The sequence below is a fragment of the Sarcophilus harrisii genome, chromosome 2, assembly GCF_902635505.1.
Source record: "Sarcophilus harrisii chromosome 2, mSarHar1.11, whole genome shotgun sequence".
NCBI classification, from domain to species: domain Eukaryota; kingdom Metazoa; phylum Chordata; class Mammalia; order Dasyuromorphia; family Dasyuridae; genus Sarcophilus; species Sarcophilus harrisii.
Genome location: NC_045427.1, coordinates 466,269,701 through 466,287,678, shown reverse-complemented (window position 1 = coordinate 466,287,678; position 17,978 = coordinate 466,269,701). Strand labels below are relative to the sequence as shown.

The 17,978-nt window shown below is 31.9% G+C and overlaps 1 protein-coding gene across 2 annotated transcripts in view; it reads right to left on the bottom strand.

Annotated features, from left to right (window-relative positions):
• Nucleotides 1-5,338: 5,338 nt before the first annotated feature.
• Nucleotides 5,339-17,978, bottom strand: part of HEATR3 (HEAT repeat containing 3) — a 42,985-nt gene continuing 30,345 nt past the window's right edge. For both annotated transcript variants that reach the window (XM_031954457.1, XM_031954458.1), the window contains 3 exons: nucleotides 13,605-13,748; nucleotides 12,470-12,646; nucleotides 5,339-6,673 (listed from right to left, as the gene is read on the bottom strand). In XM_031954457.1, the coding sequence (XP_031810317.1) occupies nucleotides 6,551-6,673; nucleotides 12,470-12,646; nucleotides 13,605-13,748 (444 nt within the window). In that variant the 3' untranslated portion in view covers nucleotides 5,339-6,550. The remainder of the gene's footprint in view (nucleotides 6,674-12,469; nucleotides 12,647-13,604; nucleotides 13,749-17,978) is intronic.

The window sequence follows — 17,978 nt, the reverse complement described above, 5'->3', positions numbered from 1 at the left end:
TGTACTTTTTGAAAACAGAATTAAAAAAAAAAAAAAAAACCACTTTGTTTCAAGGAATGGTAAATGAAAATCATCCAGATCTATTGCTGCCATAGATCAAAGGGGAAAAAAAAAATCATGTCATGATCATGTCAAGAAAGAAATCCCCAAGGGAAAAGCCCCAGGAATATCGTAGCCAAAATCTAGATCTGAATCAAAGGGGAGGAAAAAAAAGAGACTGCACTCATCAGTCAGGACCATATAAAACCTGGCAGCTTGTATTTGTCTTCAAAAGGTAGTTTAGACTCAAAAGTTTGGAGGGCAATGTACCTTTTTGGACAAGGGTTACAAGATAGATGTTTTGCTTGATGACATTTGTAAAAGAACATTCTTTTTTTCCCCATTTCTAATCTGATATTGGGGGTTTTGAGGGAAGAGAAATGTATTAAAGAAAAAAAGAAAAAAGGCCATTGATTTTTAAAATGTGCACATAACAGCTCAGAAACAAAACAAGGATAGATTTGAGAATAAATTGGATTTATTATATATGTAAAAAAAAAAAGCAGGTGATATTTGTGGGTTTATGTAGTCCTTTTTATTTTTTTTTTACTTTGTGTAAAGAAATGCTTTTTTGTTTTGAGGTGGAATTTATTTAAAAAGATCACTGATTCAGACTAGATAACCTCTGTTTTATTCTTCCAATTCTATGATTCTTGTGTAATTTAACCTTTTGTAAATATTTTTTAAAATGATCTTCAAAATGAACTTTTTAAAAAAACCATTCCTTTCTGTGTCACTTTTATGTCCCATAAGCTGTTGGAATTCACAAGAGCTGTTGGAATACACGGGAGCCACCTGACAGTGGCTGCTGGAGATCTAACCCAGACCAGCAGAATGGGTCTCCTCTTGTAAGAGGATGATACAAGGAGACTAAGGCAGGCAGTGGCTGTTCTGACTGAGAAGCCGTTCCGTGTCTGACCTCTCCTCTTCCCTCTGCCTCCAATTTATCGCATCCCTAGTCCACAACACCTGTTTCAGCAAAGGCTGCCCTACAACTCCTTCAAATGCTGTGATCAACAGAGTGGAGGCTCTAGAACTGACCTGTCCCTTAAAAATTCCCCATTTTTTGCTGTTATTCCCCACCCCCACCCCCAGCATGGCCCACCCACTGAGGAATGCAAGCAGCACTATCACTTCTGGATGGTTGTAGCAGGTGTTGATCTTATCATAGAGGCAAACTTTCAAGGGAGGCCTGTAGTCAGAACAGGCATTGAAGTCTCTTATCAGTCTCCTGGCTGGGCCCTTTGATGTGTTGGCCCATTTAATGACCCTGACTAAGTCTTACTGGGGCTCTTCTTCCTTTCTTTCCCTGTAAGTTACCTAAGGAACTCGGAAGGATCCTTCTCACCAACAGCTCTGGTTCTTCTTGTAATTCTTACCCCACCTTCAGGCGCCATATGTTGGAATACACAGGAGCTGCCCGACAGTGACAGGCCGTTGCATTGTCTGACCTCACTTCCCTCTGCCTCCAATTTATCTTGTTCCCAGTCCGCAACCCCAGTGTCAGCAAAGGCTGCCCTGCAACAACTTCACATACTACGATTCACAGCTGTGGAGGCTCTCGGATAATTGACCGGTCCCTTAACAACAAGCAGCTCAATATATATATATATATATATATATATATATATATATATATATTTTTTTTTTTTTTTTGGAAAATTTCTTTCTTTTTGTACTCATAAAAAAATAAACTTAACAAGATTTTACTTATGAGAATCCTGTTCATATGCAGATTATAAAACTCTTTTATCAATAAACAAAGTCAATTAAAAGATAGGAAAAGACAGACCCATATTGTGGGCACACATATCAATTGATTCCATTTTGCAAAGCAATTTGGAATTATGACAAAATATAAACTAAAATGCTCAGATCTTTTGATCTACAGATACCACTGCTGCATATATAACCTCAAGGAAAAGATAGAAAGGTTTAATACATACCAAAATAATCAGAGTAGCACTTTTAAGCAGTGGCAAAGAACTAGAAATATCTCTAGCCAATCAATGTGAATCTAATGGAGTCTTAAAATGTACTGTAGGGAATAATACAGTGATAAGAAACATGGGAAAATTTATTAAATAGACTGTAATTTTAATGATCCAAGTTGACAACTTTTCTTTCTCCTTTGCATAAGTGGAGGAACAATAGGTATGGAACACAAAGCATACATTAAATTTAACAGATGTGCTGATTTTTGCTGGATTTCTTATCCCTCTCCACTCTTTTTTCTTGGGGTGGGTGCACCTTATAAGTAATGGCTCTCTGGATTTGGAAGGGGAGAGAAGGGTTATATTTGGAAATAAAAATGACATAAGAGCAAAAGATAAAAATTAAACTTATATGTGAATTATTTTAAAAGATAATTAACCTAGGAAATTAAGGTTGAAGGGATACATAACCAAACACTGAACTCTTTTGGTCTTATTTAAGCATAATTCCTACTTCTTTCATATTACTAAGTCAATTTCCCAAAATGAGTTGGTATTCAATATTATCTACTAGGGAAATAATAGAAATACCTATATGGTCTCACTTTATGTATTATTAGAAATTATATGAATAGAATTTCTTCTTGCTCTTGTAGCTGAATTTGTTCAAACTAGTGTTTTAAGTGTAACCCCAAAAAATTATTTTTAATTTTCACTAGAATCATTATGCAGTGCCTTCCTTTTAATGTGGATACAAATCATTTGCAAAATGTATATTAAGAAAAATGCAATTTTTTAATGCAATTCAGGAGAAGTGATTTTATAATTAACTGAGTCTGCAATAATTAGTAAAGTTACTTAAACTCTCTGGACCTTTAACTTACAAAATGTAAAATTTTCATCTACAAGTAGATGACTTCTAAGAATTCTTCTCATTTTAAATTTATGATTCTAACACTGATTTATAGTCATTGAAGTTTTAATTTTAATGATGAGCTAAGATAACTGCATCATAATTCTTTCCAGTCTTTCCTAAGGGTAAAATGACTCAAACCAATTGCGAAACACTTAAGTTAAAGAAAGTACTTTGAATAAAACGCCTACTTCCTAGTGGATCAGAATTTCACAAAACATAGTATTAGTCAAAATAATTCCTTGGTTACAAATGAATTTTTGGTTCAAATCTAGCAAGAAATGAGTTTTGATCCCAACATGTTGTTATATTCAGTCTGAAAGGTAGGATGGTATAGTAGATAGCTGGCCTAAAAACTAGGGAGGCCTGGATTCAATTTCTGTTTTTGATCCTAGACAAATTTAAAGTCTCAGGTTTCTAGGAAGCCAAGGCTTGGTGCCAATTTGTGTTGAAAAAGGGCATTTCCTTAGGGGACAGTTCACAGGTGTCTACCCTACATTCTATCTGTAAAAATAAGAGGTAGAAAAAGGTATAATTAGGACAAGACTTTTTTTTTGGAGGAAATAATTCCTATATAAAGAAGTTTTCTTTAATAGGTAGCTTCTCCTTCCCTTCAAGATAGAAATATGCTCTGAATTGACAATATATTCATTATATTTAATTGAACTTAAGAAAGGGATTGACTTATGACAAATTCCAAAATAAACCTTAAAGAATTAGGTTATATAAATATCTTTGAACTTGGTCCTCTTGTATTTATTCTTACATATGTCTACATTACAGAGAGCCCCATTTCAAATGGTTTGGGATTAGGTCCAATGGATTGAGCAACTCAATTGTTCAGATTGGTTAAGGAAAAAAAAATCAAGAGTTAACATTGCCATCTAAGAGAAAAAACCAAGAAGAATTTCTCCATTATAATAAGCAAAGCTTTATCCTTATACTTATTTGAATTATTTGAAAATCTACTTAAATAAATTCCCAACTTCAAAGAACAGCTCTGTTCTTTTATTGTTAACAACTGACAGCAATAAGCAGAGAGACTGAACCAAGAATTCCTTTTCTGATATAGCACATAAAGATCATAAGAAACATATAAAAAAAGAAACGTATTAGTTTAATTCTGAATGCTTTTACCACCAATTAAAATTTTTATTTCTCCATTTTCCTTAAGAAACCCAATAATTGGTTTTTTCTAATTGAGAGGTTGGTCAAAATAATTTGCAGTTAAAGGCAATGGCAAATTTTATTTATATGGAAATAAAATAAAGGAGGAATTAAAAGATTCTCTGAACAGGGCATAAGCCACATGCAGATTTAATGTGACAAAGCTAGGTGGTGCATTAGAGAAAGCACAAGGTCTGGAGGCAGGAAGATTCATCTTCCTAAATTAAAATCTGGCCTAAAATCTTAGCTGTGTGAGCCTGGGTAAGTCACCAACCCTTTTTGGCACAGTTTCTTCATCTGTAATAAGCTGGAGAAAAAAATTGGCAAACCACTCCAGTATTATTGCCAAGAAAACCCAAAATAAAGTCATGAAGAGTCAGATATTCTTGAAAAACCTGAACAAACAGATTTAATATAATCAGGTATTGACTGGATACACTTTAAAATGGGAATAATATATATCTGACAAGAGAAATGAACAGAAATATTCTACAGAAACAAACCTTTCTCATCTTTATAATGTATGAAATAACACTGAAAAGTTGAGGAAATTAAATCAACTATTTCAAAATCTTCATTCTATAAAAAAATTTCTCCCATTTCATCTTGAGTAAAAAAAAAAAAAAAAACCTCAAGGTTAAAAGCCACAGCACAGGATTTTTGTTCTGTTTTGGACTTCATAAAAAAAAAAAAAAAAAATACATCATTTTAGAAAATTCAGATATGGGGAACTTGTTTTCTTAAAATCATAGCTGGAAATCTCCTGAAATTCTATTTATCTATATCTATCTATAAATCTTTATTATTTCCTTGTAAGATCTTTGGTTTGTATGTCATACAGGCATAAAAGCATCAATTTTCCTCTTAATTTACAAATGAACAATGTTCATCTGCGTTGTCATATGCCCTCTTATACCAATAAAATTTTGCTCTTGTGAAAAGACATTGCATAAACATCTTCTGATATAAGATAGGTTTAAATATGTTCCTTTTCTATTTAGTTATGATGTCCTAAGTTAAAAGGCACAAAACCAAGTCAAAATAGTCATTGTTCACTCCTTGAAAATTTTTTAACCAATTTAACCTACTCAACCTCTTTCTTCCCTTTATAGCAAGTCAATTTCTGGTTCTAATGCTGTAACATTCTAGCAGGGCACTGTTTTTTACTGATTTTTCACACATTTTCACTGGTCACAAGTATGAAGAAATTCTGAAGACTACAATATAACACCATTACAAAATGAGCCAAATTAAAAGAAAAAGTTTTTCAAACATATTTTATGTCATACAATTTGTTTATTGAATATTCTCTATTTTCAATATCCAATTTAATTTCTTCATCTTATCAATAAGAAATTTGAATTATATATGTAAATACTATAAAAGACATGGTATAAATGAAAGATGGAAATCACCAGCAGCTTATTTTACAAAGCTATAAAACTAGCTAATAAAATACACTGTCCATTATCACTTCCCAATAGATTAACTGTGCTTGAACAGTTAAGATTTAAGATAGGCACATCTCCAACAGGGATATTGCTACCATGCATTTCTTTCCCCACCTGAGGGAAATGATAATGTTAGTAGCCAATCCTCTCTCTATACTTTTCACTCCCCAGAAACTGTAAATTCTCTATCTTCCTATCGTCTAGTCTCAAACTGGACCGTAGGAGAAAGTTGGTACTCTTCAGAAAAAAGGCTAGAAACCTCTAGTAAATGTCTTATGTATGTTAAAAATTCTATATACATTAGTGAGTAGATGTCCAAAGTCTGAATTATCCAAAATCTAAAATATCAAATTGTTAGACAACTAGAGAGTTTCAATATAAAGCTTCTCAAAAAACAAAACAAAATAAAAAAACCCAACAACCCAGAAACAAAACTCCTTCCCTCAACTCTTTATTTTCTAAGCACAGTGAATTGAAGGGGTGAATTACTTAATTTTGATTAGATTCTCTTCATCAAATTTTCAAAATTACTACATACTCTTATTAATCATAAATTTCAAATTGAATCACCTCACAAGGTTAGAAGAGGTAAACACAAAAGGAATGGCTCAGGTGATAATTTCCTCTTCTATGGGTTTTTACTTTTTAAATTTAGGAAATATTTACTTCCTATCATAAATACTGTTGTTGAGGGGATCCTTTTTATAAAATTCTTTTAAACATGATCATTTAGTGGTTTTTCCATTATTCACAGCTTAGTTCACAACTATCCAACTCTTTAAAATACTACTTTCTCTGTGAAATAATGACAGTCCACAACAAAATAATTTAAAACATAAATCAAACTGTGCAGAACTTTCCAAAGGCATTCAAGACATATTTCTACCACTTCAAAAAATATTTAAGAACTTTAAATATACAGTTAATTTTTTTCAATTGCACATATACTAAAATATGTGACATTAGAGACAAAATAAAGGCCAATTTTGCAAACATAAGATTTTGTGGCAGTTAAAATAAATGAAAAGAATCAGTTCTCTGATAATTCAAGAAGTTAGTCTTTTTTCTACAGTCTCCTGATAAGCAATAAATCTTCTCAAGTTCATTTTTACATTGTCAAGTACACAAAGTTGATCTGTACTGTATTTTCCTCTGCCTTCTTTTCGTAGCTGTAATTGGGAGGAAAAAAGGGAAAAAAAAGAAAATTTGTTATATATGACAATCATTTAACTTTTTAAAATATTGACTACTAAAAACATATTGAAGAAATCTTTGACATAACAGCTACTAGAATATGGGTATTTTCAGTTTCCTCCTCTGAACATGACATAGTACACCTGAGACATTTCAAGTTCAAAACTAATGCCTTCAAAATGATACCTGTAAAATCAAAGGTGCATTAGCAATGAACCAGACTGTTACATAACAAAAATAGCTTCATAACCATGAGAAGCAGAGCATCATGGACATCTGGCTAATACCACTGCCAGTATTCAATTTCAGTGTTTAACCTCCAGCATATACTAATCTCTAGAGAGTTCTTTGTTAGAAAGCAGTGTATTGTGTTTAATGCAGTTTGGGGCTAAAACATTTAAGAATGTTTAATGCAACTGTGGTTTCATTTTACATAGTGCCATTTCACAGAAATATGATCTTAGTGTAGTCAATAAAATACTCTAGAAGCAAAACTGTTTGCCTTTTTTTTTTCTGAGAAGAATGAATTTGGACACTGCTATTCAATAAATTGAGGTACAGGTTAACAGTTTAAATTAAGATTAACAATATGTTCCCCAAAACTTTTGCTGTATATGTAAAGCCTTAAAAATTTTTCCTCTCTTAAAACTGAAAATGTTTTGTGCTAAGAAAATTTACAATACTGGAAAAAAAATTAAAATACCTAACCTGCATAGTCTCAACATTAATAGAAAGGTTTTAATGTAAAATTATAAGCACCAGATGTTTAGAACTCTTGGTACCCTAGGGACAAGCAATAGAAATTATATCTCAAATGGAAGAGGAAGAAGCATTTCCATCCCAGATTTTGTAAAAAAAGAAAAAAAAAAGGGTATGTTTGAGGGCTCCCTCTCTTACCAACTTCTCTCTCTCTCCTCCTAATTGATTTGCTTTCCAAAGACTAGCAATATAGTAGAAACTGGCAGAATCATTTATTCACAAAAATTAGGCACAAGGAATTGCTATCCTGTTGGCTTAAAAGACTTTGGACAAAGTCTTTGATATACTACAAGTTTTAGAGGAAGAAGTTCAAAATTGGGTTATTTTTAATTGTGTAACTTAAAGAGTTACAAAGAAACTTTAAGTATATGTTCTTATAGAAAATTAAGAATTTGTAGGAGTCTGACTCAATTTGGTCAACTGTTTCCTAAAGGATATGACTGAAATAAAAGCTCTGATAACACCTTTCAAATTGGAAAGGCTTGAATTTTATACACCTGCTGACCAAACTTTTGAGAAAACTATTATCAGAAGCCTGGTCACAGCAAGTAACGAAATACTGTCTACTGTGCTGTAGTATGTTTACAAAACAAATAAATGAGGCAGCTGAGTAGCTCACTGTATAAAGTAGTGCCTGAACTCAGGAAGACCCCAGTTCAAATTTGGCTTCAGATACTCACTTGGCAGCTGTGAGCCTGCACAAGTCACTTAATCTCTATTTACCTTGATCTACTGGAGAAGGAAATGGCAAAAACACTCTAAGAACTTTGCCAAGAAAACTCTATATATGTTATTAGTGATATAGACTCCACATGGTCATTTAGAGCTAGACACTCTCTAAACGACTGAACAAAGTAACACATAAATCAAAGTCCTTGATCTCAAGGAATTGATGTTCTACTGGGAAAAAAACAATGTGTACAAAGAAAGTGAAGACAAAATATATGCAAAGTAGTTTCTAAAAGGATGGCACATGTAACAAATAGGATCAAAACTGGTTTCTTATATGAGTAGGTACTTCTGTTTAAAAGCTAGGGATTCTATGAACCAGAAGAGAACACTAGTACAAAAACCCAAAGAGGAAAAAGTGGCCAACAGTGTTAGATAATGCCAAGATGTCAAGAAGTAATATTGGGTATCCAATTCAACTTATATAGTTTGTGGTCAAAAAAAAAATATTCTATGACTTGTCTTGGCTTTGTGATATAGAAAAATTATTTATAATTAGTTTACAGGGTGTTTATGTGTTTTCAGGGAATCCCATTCTTTAATATATATACACTACTGATTAGTATTTTTCAACTCTCTTCTTCAAAGTTAAGAGTTAGATTAGACATTAGGATAATCCAACCATTCTGGAGAGCAATTTGGAAATATGCTCAAAAAGTTATCAAATCATGTATATCCTTTTGATCCAGCAGTGTATCTACTGGGCTTATATCCCAAAGAGATACTAAAGAAGGGAAAGGGACCCATATGTGCGAAAATATTTGTGGCAGCCCTCTTTGTAGTGCCCAGAAACTGGAAACTGAGTGGATGCCCATCAATTGGAGAATGGCTGTATAAATTGTGGTATATGAATGTTAATGGAATATTATTGTTCTGTAAGAAATGACCAGCAGGAAGACTTCAGAAAGGCCTGGAGAGACTTACATGAACTGATGCTGAGTGAAATGAGCAGGACCAGGAGATCATTATATACTTCAACAACAATACTATATGAGGATTAATTCTGATGGACATGGCCATCTTCAGTAATGAGATGAACCAAATCAATTCCAATGGAGCAGTAATGAATTGAACCAGCTACACCCAGTGAAAGAACTCTGGGAAATGAGTGTGAACCATTACAAAGAATTCCCAATCCCTATATTTTTGTCTACCTACATTTTTGATTTCCTTCACAGGCTAATTGTACAGTATTTCAGAATCTGATTCTTTTTGTACAGCAAAATAATGGTTTGGACATGTATACATATATTGTATTTAATTTATACTTTAACATATTTAACATGTATTGGTCAACCTGCCATCTGCGGGAGGGGATGGGAGGAAGGAAGGGAAAAATTGGAACAAGAGGTTTGACAATTGTCAATGCTGTAAAATTACCCATGTATATAACTTGTAAATAAAAAGATATAATAAAAAATAAAAATTAGGCATTAAGAAATCTGAGCTAGTAAAATGAGCTGCGTTGTTAAGCATGTCAATGAATTTTTCCTAAGCTTCAATTTCTATATCTGTAAAAGAAATGTAGGGATTCATCAAGTTGCCCTTCCATGATTCAAATTTTAAGCTTTTGAATACCTTGTCCGTCAACCAAAGTATTAACACATGAAAGCTATCTGTACTATATTTTTCTGGAAAAAAAATTTTTTTTTTTTTGTAAGAATGAGGCTTATTCATGACCTAGGCATAAAGAATGAAATTATTTTTTTTTAATTTTTTTTTTTTTTTTAAGAATGAAATTATTAATAAATTAAAGGGACATAGGATAGTTTACCTCTCAGACCTGTGGAAGGGGAAGGTCTTCATGACCAAAACAGAACTAGAGATCATTACTGATCACAAAATAGAAAATTTCGATTATACCAAACTGAAAAGTTTTTGTACAAACAAAACTAATGCAGACAAGATTAGAAGGGAAGCAATAAACTGGGAAAATATTTTTACAGTCAAAGGTTCTGATAAAGGCCTCATTTCCAAAATATATAGAGAATTAACTCTAATTTATAAAAAATCAAGCCATTCTCCAATTGAAAAATGGTCAAAGGATATGAACAGACAATTCTCAGATGAAGAAATTGAAATTATTTCTAGTCATATGAAAAGATGCTCCAAGTCATTATTAATCAGAGAAATGCAAATTAAGACAACTCTAAGATACCACTACACACCTGTCAGATTGGCTAAGATGACAGGAAAAAATAATGATGATTGTTGGAGGGGATGCAGGAAAACTGGGACATTGATGCATTGTTGGTGGAGTTGTGAACGGGTCCAACCATTTTGGAGAGTAGTTTGGAACTATGCTCAAAAAGTTATCAAACTGTGCATACCCTTTGATCCAGCAGTGTTACTACTGGGATTATATCCCAAAGAGATTATAAAGAAGGGAAAGGGACCTGTATGTGCACGAATGTTTGTGGCAGCCCTTTTTGTAGTGGCTAGAAACTGGAAACTGAATGGATGTCCATCAGTTGGAGAATGGCTGAATAAATTGTGGTATATGAATATTATGGAATATTACTGTTCTGTAAGAAATGACCAACAGGATGATTTCAGAAAGGCCTGGAGAGACTTACACGAACTGATGCTGAGTGAAATGAGCAGGACCAGGAGATCATTATATACTTCAACAACAATACTATATGATGACCAGTTCTGATGGACCAGGCCATCCTCAGCAACGAGATCAACCAAATCATTTCTAATGGAGCAGTAATGAACTGAACTAGCTATGCCCAGAAAAAGAACTCTGGGAGATGACTAAAAACCATTACATTGAATTCCCAATCCCTATATTTATGCACACCTGCATTTTTGATTTCCTTCACAAGCTAATTGTACAATATTTCAGAGTCTGATTCTTTTTGTACAGCAAAATAACGTTTTGGTCATGTATACTTATTGTGTATCTAATTTATATTTTAATATATTTAACATCTACTGGTCATCCTGCCATCTAGGGGAGGGGGTGGGAGTGGGGTAAGAGGTGAAAAATTGGAACAAGAGGTTTGGCAATTGTTAATGCTGTAAAGTTACCCATGTATATATCCTGTAAATAAAAGGCTATTAAAAAAAAAAAAAAAAAAAAAAGAATGAGGCTTATTACATAAGAGTTCCATTCAGCAAAAGTGATTCTTGGAGTTTTATCTTTTTTTCCTGTCAACTTCTTTTCTGAAAGTGAATGATTGGTATCTGAAGGGAAGGACATACAGCAAATATAATAATCATTTACAAAAAAATTAAACTGTTTGAAAAGTTAAGTTTTTGTTTCTATCTTAGAAAGTGGAAAAAAATAATATGCTAGAGTTTTTAAAGTTCAGTAGTTCATGTATTAGTAAGTGAAAATTAAAACATTTAAAATAAATTTCATTAATATTCAATATAGTTTAATATTAGATAGTTTGGACACGACATCTTAAAACAGTTCTCAATGAATCTATATACTGAAAAATTATGGTTAAAAATCAAAATTATTTTAAAATAACCTTACTTATTTACATGAATACTATGCTAGGTAATTCTATATTTAAAAGAATATTTGCATGAAACAAAAAATAGTTAATTTTATAAAATCCTTACTTTCCCTACTGTTTTCACCACAGCTTTTAAAGAAACAAAACTGTTCCACATTTAAGATTCGTTTATTTTCCAAATTACATCTTATTACAACTTTATTTTAAGCAAGAGAAAAAAATTAATTTTAATATCTGGAATACTCAAAGGATAAAAGGATTTCATATCAGTCTGAGTGGTTCTCACTAAACAATGCAAAAGACAACAGAATAAAATAGCACCACATTACTTAAGCTTTTCTTTAAATTTTCACTAGAAGACAAAATTAAGCTTCTAAATTAAGATGAACTTAGTTATAACCTAATAGCTATCAAACTATTTGAATTAAACTATTAAAATATATATTCCTAAGCTACTTTTCTATGATAACAAATTATGATTCAGAGTATCAACATAACTTAAGTTTGCTTCAATTTACTTCAATATTAGAAATGGCAAGATAATAACTTTCTCAATCATAATCTTTCCCAGCTTTTGGTAAAAAAAGATCTAATAAGTACTACATGGGATTTATATTATTATTCTATTAGTTGACAGAAATTTATTAATAAGCACATGTATGATCAACTAAGAATTAATCAATGACATACAAAGATACTATGTTCTAATTCAGCATACATACAGCCACTAAAATACGATTACAGCTCTCAAATCATATGTCCATTGTATGCTGAAACTCAATTGAGTATAAACCCAGGGTTATTACATACCTTCATTTTGAAAACTGGTTGGAATTCTTTTAGGGCAGATAATAATTTGATCTCAACTGCTGCTTTTTCAGCCTCTTTACCATCTGCAAAAACATCAAATATGGCATCCAGAGTTTCTCCAGTTACTACAAGAGAAGAATCTTTGGTAGCCACTTCAAGAAGAAATTTTCCAATAGTCTGAAACAAAACAGAATTGCCCAATATCCAAAGATCACACACAAAGGTTAAAACATTTTAAAAGTATACATAATAAGAATAATAGTTCATGTAAAATTGTTTCAAAACATTTAATACTCTTAAAAGAATCAGAGATGTAAAAGTCTAAGAGCTGTGGAGATATATATACATATATACATATACACACACACACATACATATGAGGAAGAATACTGAACTTGTAATTAGATGATGTGGTTTTGAGTTGTGGAGTTATCATCTTATTCATATCACCTCTCAGGACAGTCACTTTACCCTCTTTGGATTTATAACTTTTATAATTTTTATAACTTTTCATCTTGTAAATTATATGAAGTCCCTTTCAATTGTAACAATCTGTGACCCTTCTCCCCAGAGAAATAAAGACCACATTTTTACTAAAGCTTTATTTTCACATTCTTTTAGCCTCTCTTCATTTTAAAAGTTACATAAATAAAATCATTTCCTCATAGGATTTATCTCTCTAAACCAAGCATGATAGTATTAATTATACATAATACACTTTCTAAATTAGGATTATAGACTTTTAAACAGGGACTTGAAAATATATCAACTTATCTCACAATTATGCCAAAATGTTCTAAGGCTTCAAATTTCAAAAATAAAAAAACACTCTATATTAGACATTAAAGGATTATTCAAAAAACCAGCTTTTTCTTAAAATTTAAGTAAAAGAAATAATAGTCTTTTACAATTCTACATCTTCTCAAAGAGAAACAGCAGAGTGAATTGTGAAGATATATTTAAGGGATACAGCCCTGGTGGAATATAAGCTGTTCTTGGAGTTAAGAAGGCCAGAGTTTAAATCTCACCACTGATCTACCCCAACTGGGTGAGCTAATTCACAATTTCTCAGTGCTCTAGATAACCAATACTACAAATTTCAAAACTAGTATCTTAGTCCAGAAATATAGTTTACCTTCAGTGTTTCACATGTACCATTTTCTTTGGCTAGGACACAGCCTGTAATTCCTAGAATGCTAATGACATTTACTCTAACGCCAATATTACTACTATGAATGCCAGCTTCACATAATGACATCAGTTGCTCAGGAGTCATACACTGTTGAGAGATAATAGGGGAGATATCATTTTAGGGGAGATATCATTTTATATTAAGTTCAGTCAATTTCAACAGTTCAGGACAACACAGACTTTATATTAGGTTTCATAGGTACACTTCACAAGAAAGATAGGAATCACTTGCTACGAAGATACTGTCTGTATACCAAGAATCCAGAGAACCAAAAAAGCAGGTTCTTTATTAAGCAATATATTTTGATCATCTAGAACTTTGCAACTATTGTCAATATCAATGCTATTATAGCTGTAAACTTAAATTATCATCCCATATTATTCTTCATAAGAGCTGCTTTTCCATTGATTCTCAAATTATCTTAGATATATTAAGTATATTGTCAACACAGTCGATCAATTGCTGAGTTGGATTTGAAGACTATAAATCATAAACCATAAAGAAGCCATCTAACCTTTTTAAAAAAAAAAATAAATAAAAGTGAAGCACAAATAAAGTCAAATCTAAAAACTGGAAGGCTATCAAGAGCTTATGGGTAAGCTGAGCTATTATAAAAATGACAATTCTACCTAAATTAATCTACTTATTTAGTGTTACGCCAATCAAACTGCCAAGAAATTACTTTACAAAGCAAGAAAAAAATACTAACAAAATTCACTTGGAAGAACAAAAGGTTAAGAATTTCAAGAGAATTAAAAAAAAAAAACTGCAAAGGAAGGTAGCCTAGCCATACCAGACCTAAAACTATATTATAAAATTATATTATAAAGTGACAATCCATCAAAACTAATTGCTAAAATGTAAGAGTAGTAGGATCAATGCAAAAGTTAGGTTCACAAAACACAAAAGTCAATATCTATAGTAATCTAGTGTCTGATAAAGCCAAACACTTCAGCTTCTGAGATAAGAACTTTATTTGACAAAAACTGATGGGAAAATTGGAAAATAGTACGGCAGGAAGCAAGCATTGTCCAACATCTAAAACACCTTATACCAAGATAAGGTCAAAATGGATTCACGATTTAGACATGGAGGGTGTAAATATAAGCAAATTAGGAGAACAAGGGATAGTCTATCTGTCAGATCTGTGGAGAAGAGAGGAATTGATGGAAGAAACAAAGAACATTATGAAATGCAAAATGGATAAATTTGATTACAATTACATTACATTGATTAATTTGAAACTTTTTGCACAAATAAAACCAATGCAACCAAGATTAGAGGAAAAGTAGATAGCAGAAAAAAAATTTTTATATCCAGTGTCTCTGATAAAGACCTCATTTCTAAAATATATAGAAAATTGACTCAAAGAATATAAGTTATTCTCCAATTGGTAAGTGGTCAAAGGATATGAACAATTTTCAGTTAAAATTAAAGCCATTTCTAGTCATATGAAAAAATACTCCAAATCACTGCCATTTCGAGTCATATGAAAAAATACTCCAAATCACTGCTCATTAGAGAAAGGCAAATTAAGACTCTGAGATATCATTACATACCTCTCAGATTGGCTAAGATGACAGGAAAAGATAATGATGAATGCTGGAAGGGATGTGGGAAAAATGGGGCACTAATACATTGTTGGTGGAGTTATAAATTGATCCATTCTGGAGAGCAATTTGAAATTTATTCTAAAGGGCTGTCAAACTGTGCATACCCTTTGATCCAGCAATGTTTCTTTTGGGCTTACATCCCAATGAGATCTTAAAAGGAAGGAAAGGGACCCATAGTGCAAAAATGTTTGTGGCAGCCCTTTTTTTAGTGGCAAGAAACTGGAAACTGAATGGATGCCCATCAGCTGGAGAAACTGAATAAGTTATGGTATATGAATGCTATGGAATATTATTCTTCTGTAAAAAAATGACCATCAGGGTGATTTCTGAAAGGCCTGGAGAGACTTACGTGAACTGATGGTGAATGAAGTGAATAGAACCATGAGAACACTGTACATGGCAACAACAAGATTATACAATGATCAATTGTTTGTTGTTGTTGTTGTTTGTAAGATATGAACACAACATGTGTTGATTACATACAATCTCCATAATTCTTTTTCTGGATGCAAATGATGTTTTCTATCCAAAGTTTATTGGACCTGACTTGGATTACTAAAAGCATTGAAAAGAACTAAATTTTTCATAGTTCATCATGTGGTAACCCCAGGTAACTCCAATAGATAGAATTGTTATGGAAAAAACTTTCTGCATCTAGAGAGAAATGTGGAGCCTGAATGTGGATCAAAGCATAGTGTTTTCATTTTTTGTTGTTGTTGCTTGTTTTTTTTCCCTGTCACATTTTCCTCCCTTTTGAGCATGTTTCTTGTAGAGCATAATATAAAAATGTTTAGAAGAACTGCACATGTTTAATCTATATTGGGTTGTAAGCTGTCTACGGGAGGGGCAAGAAGAAGAGGAAGGAGGAAGAAAAATATGAAACACAAGGTTTTTCAAAGTTAAATGTTAAAAAGTTATATAAAATGGAAAAAAAAAAAAGAAAAGAAAATGAATTGCCAAATAAGAAGCACTTAATCAAATCAACTTCATTTCTAAGTCATTGAATGAGTTTTCCTCAAATTTAGACTTAAAAGTACAGATTCTGAGAGAAGACTTTAACCAATGAAAACTGAACATTTCCATACCAAATATTCTTATAAATAAGTAAAGCAATGTATATTATATAACAAATATAAATTTACTAATAAATATAGCAAAGCAAAGGCCAAAAAAATGTATTCTCTACTATCATCAGAAGGCCAAAATCTAAAAGGAGGTTCTTAACCTGGAGTCCATGAATTTGGGAATTTTAAAAAAACATATATTTTTATAACTATATCAACATTATTTGCTTTCTTTGTACTTCTATGTATTTTATTTTATGCATTTAGAAATAGAGGTAGGTGGTGTAATGGATACAGTACCAGCCCTGAAGTCAGGAGGACCTGAGTTCAAATCTGACCTCAGACACTTAACACTTCCTAGCTGTGTGACCCTGGGTGGTCACTCAACCCCAATTGCCTCAGCAAAAAAAAAAAAAAAAAAAAAAAAAAATCCAATAATTGCACAATATTGCCAAAAGGATCTATAAGTTAAAAAATGATTAAGAAGGTACTAATCACCCAAGTCTGCCAACTCAGAGTTAACCTCTGATTTTTCATCACTCTTTTAATCACTATGTCTCATCACTTCACCTCAATTCCTTTTCCCAAGTTCAGATCCTCATCAACTTGTGCCTGGACTGTTATCAACAAAAACCCAGGAAGAACTGAGAAATCCAATTCAAAATATATATATAATATATATAAAATATAGGATATATCCTACTAGGATACTAGGATATCCACAAGAACCATATTAAAACAATCATAAAATATTCTTTGCAGAAATAAAGATAGACTTAAATAATTAGGAAACATGACATACATGTCAAGCCAATATAAACAATTTAAATTAACTTACTCATTCAATGCTATATCAATCAAATTACTAAAGAAATGTTTTATAGAGCTAGAAAAATGCCAAAATTCATATGGAAAAACAAAAGGTCAAGAATCTTAATGTTAAAAATTAAAAATAGTGAGGAAGGAGGAGAGTCTTAACAACACCAGATCTCAAACTATCTTAAAAAGCATCAATCATTAATATGATTTGGTAAGCATCAATCATTAATATGATTTGGTACTGATTAAAAAACAAGAGGTTGACAGATTGAAGTAAACATACATAGTAGTATGCTTAATAAATCCAAAGACCTCATTTACTAGAGAAAAAGAATCTGACAAAAACTTCTAGGAAAATGGAATGGCAATCTGGTAGAAATTATGTTCACATCAATAACTCATATATGTATTTTTTAAAGTTCCAAATGGATACATGACCTATATATAAAAAAAGCACATCACATAAATAAAATCAGAGGAGCAAAGAAAAAATGATCTTTCAGCTGTACAGAAATAAAGAATTCATAACCTAGCAACAGAGAGACCACAAAATAAAATGGACAATTCTGGTATCAAGTTTAAAAGTGCCTGTACAATTATATTATAACTACATATAACTGTATTCTGTGATTATATAAGATATAAAAGTAACAAGAAAAATCTTTATATCAAGTTTTTCTAAATAAGATTTTATATTCAAGATATATAAAGAATTAATTTAAAATTATAGGTCTAAGAGCCACTTCCCAATAGATAAAATGGTTAAAGGATATGAATAGTATCCTGAAAACAGGCTGTCCTCAAAGAAAGAAATCCAAGCT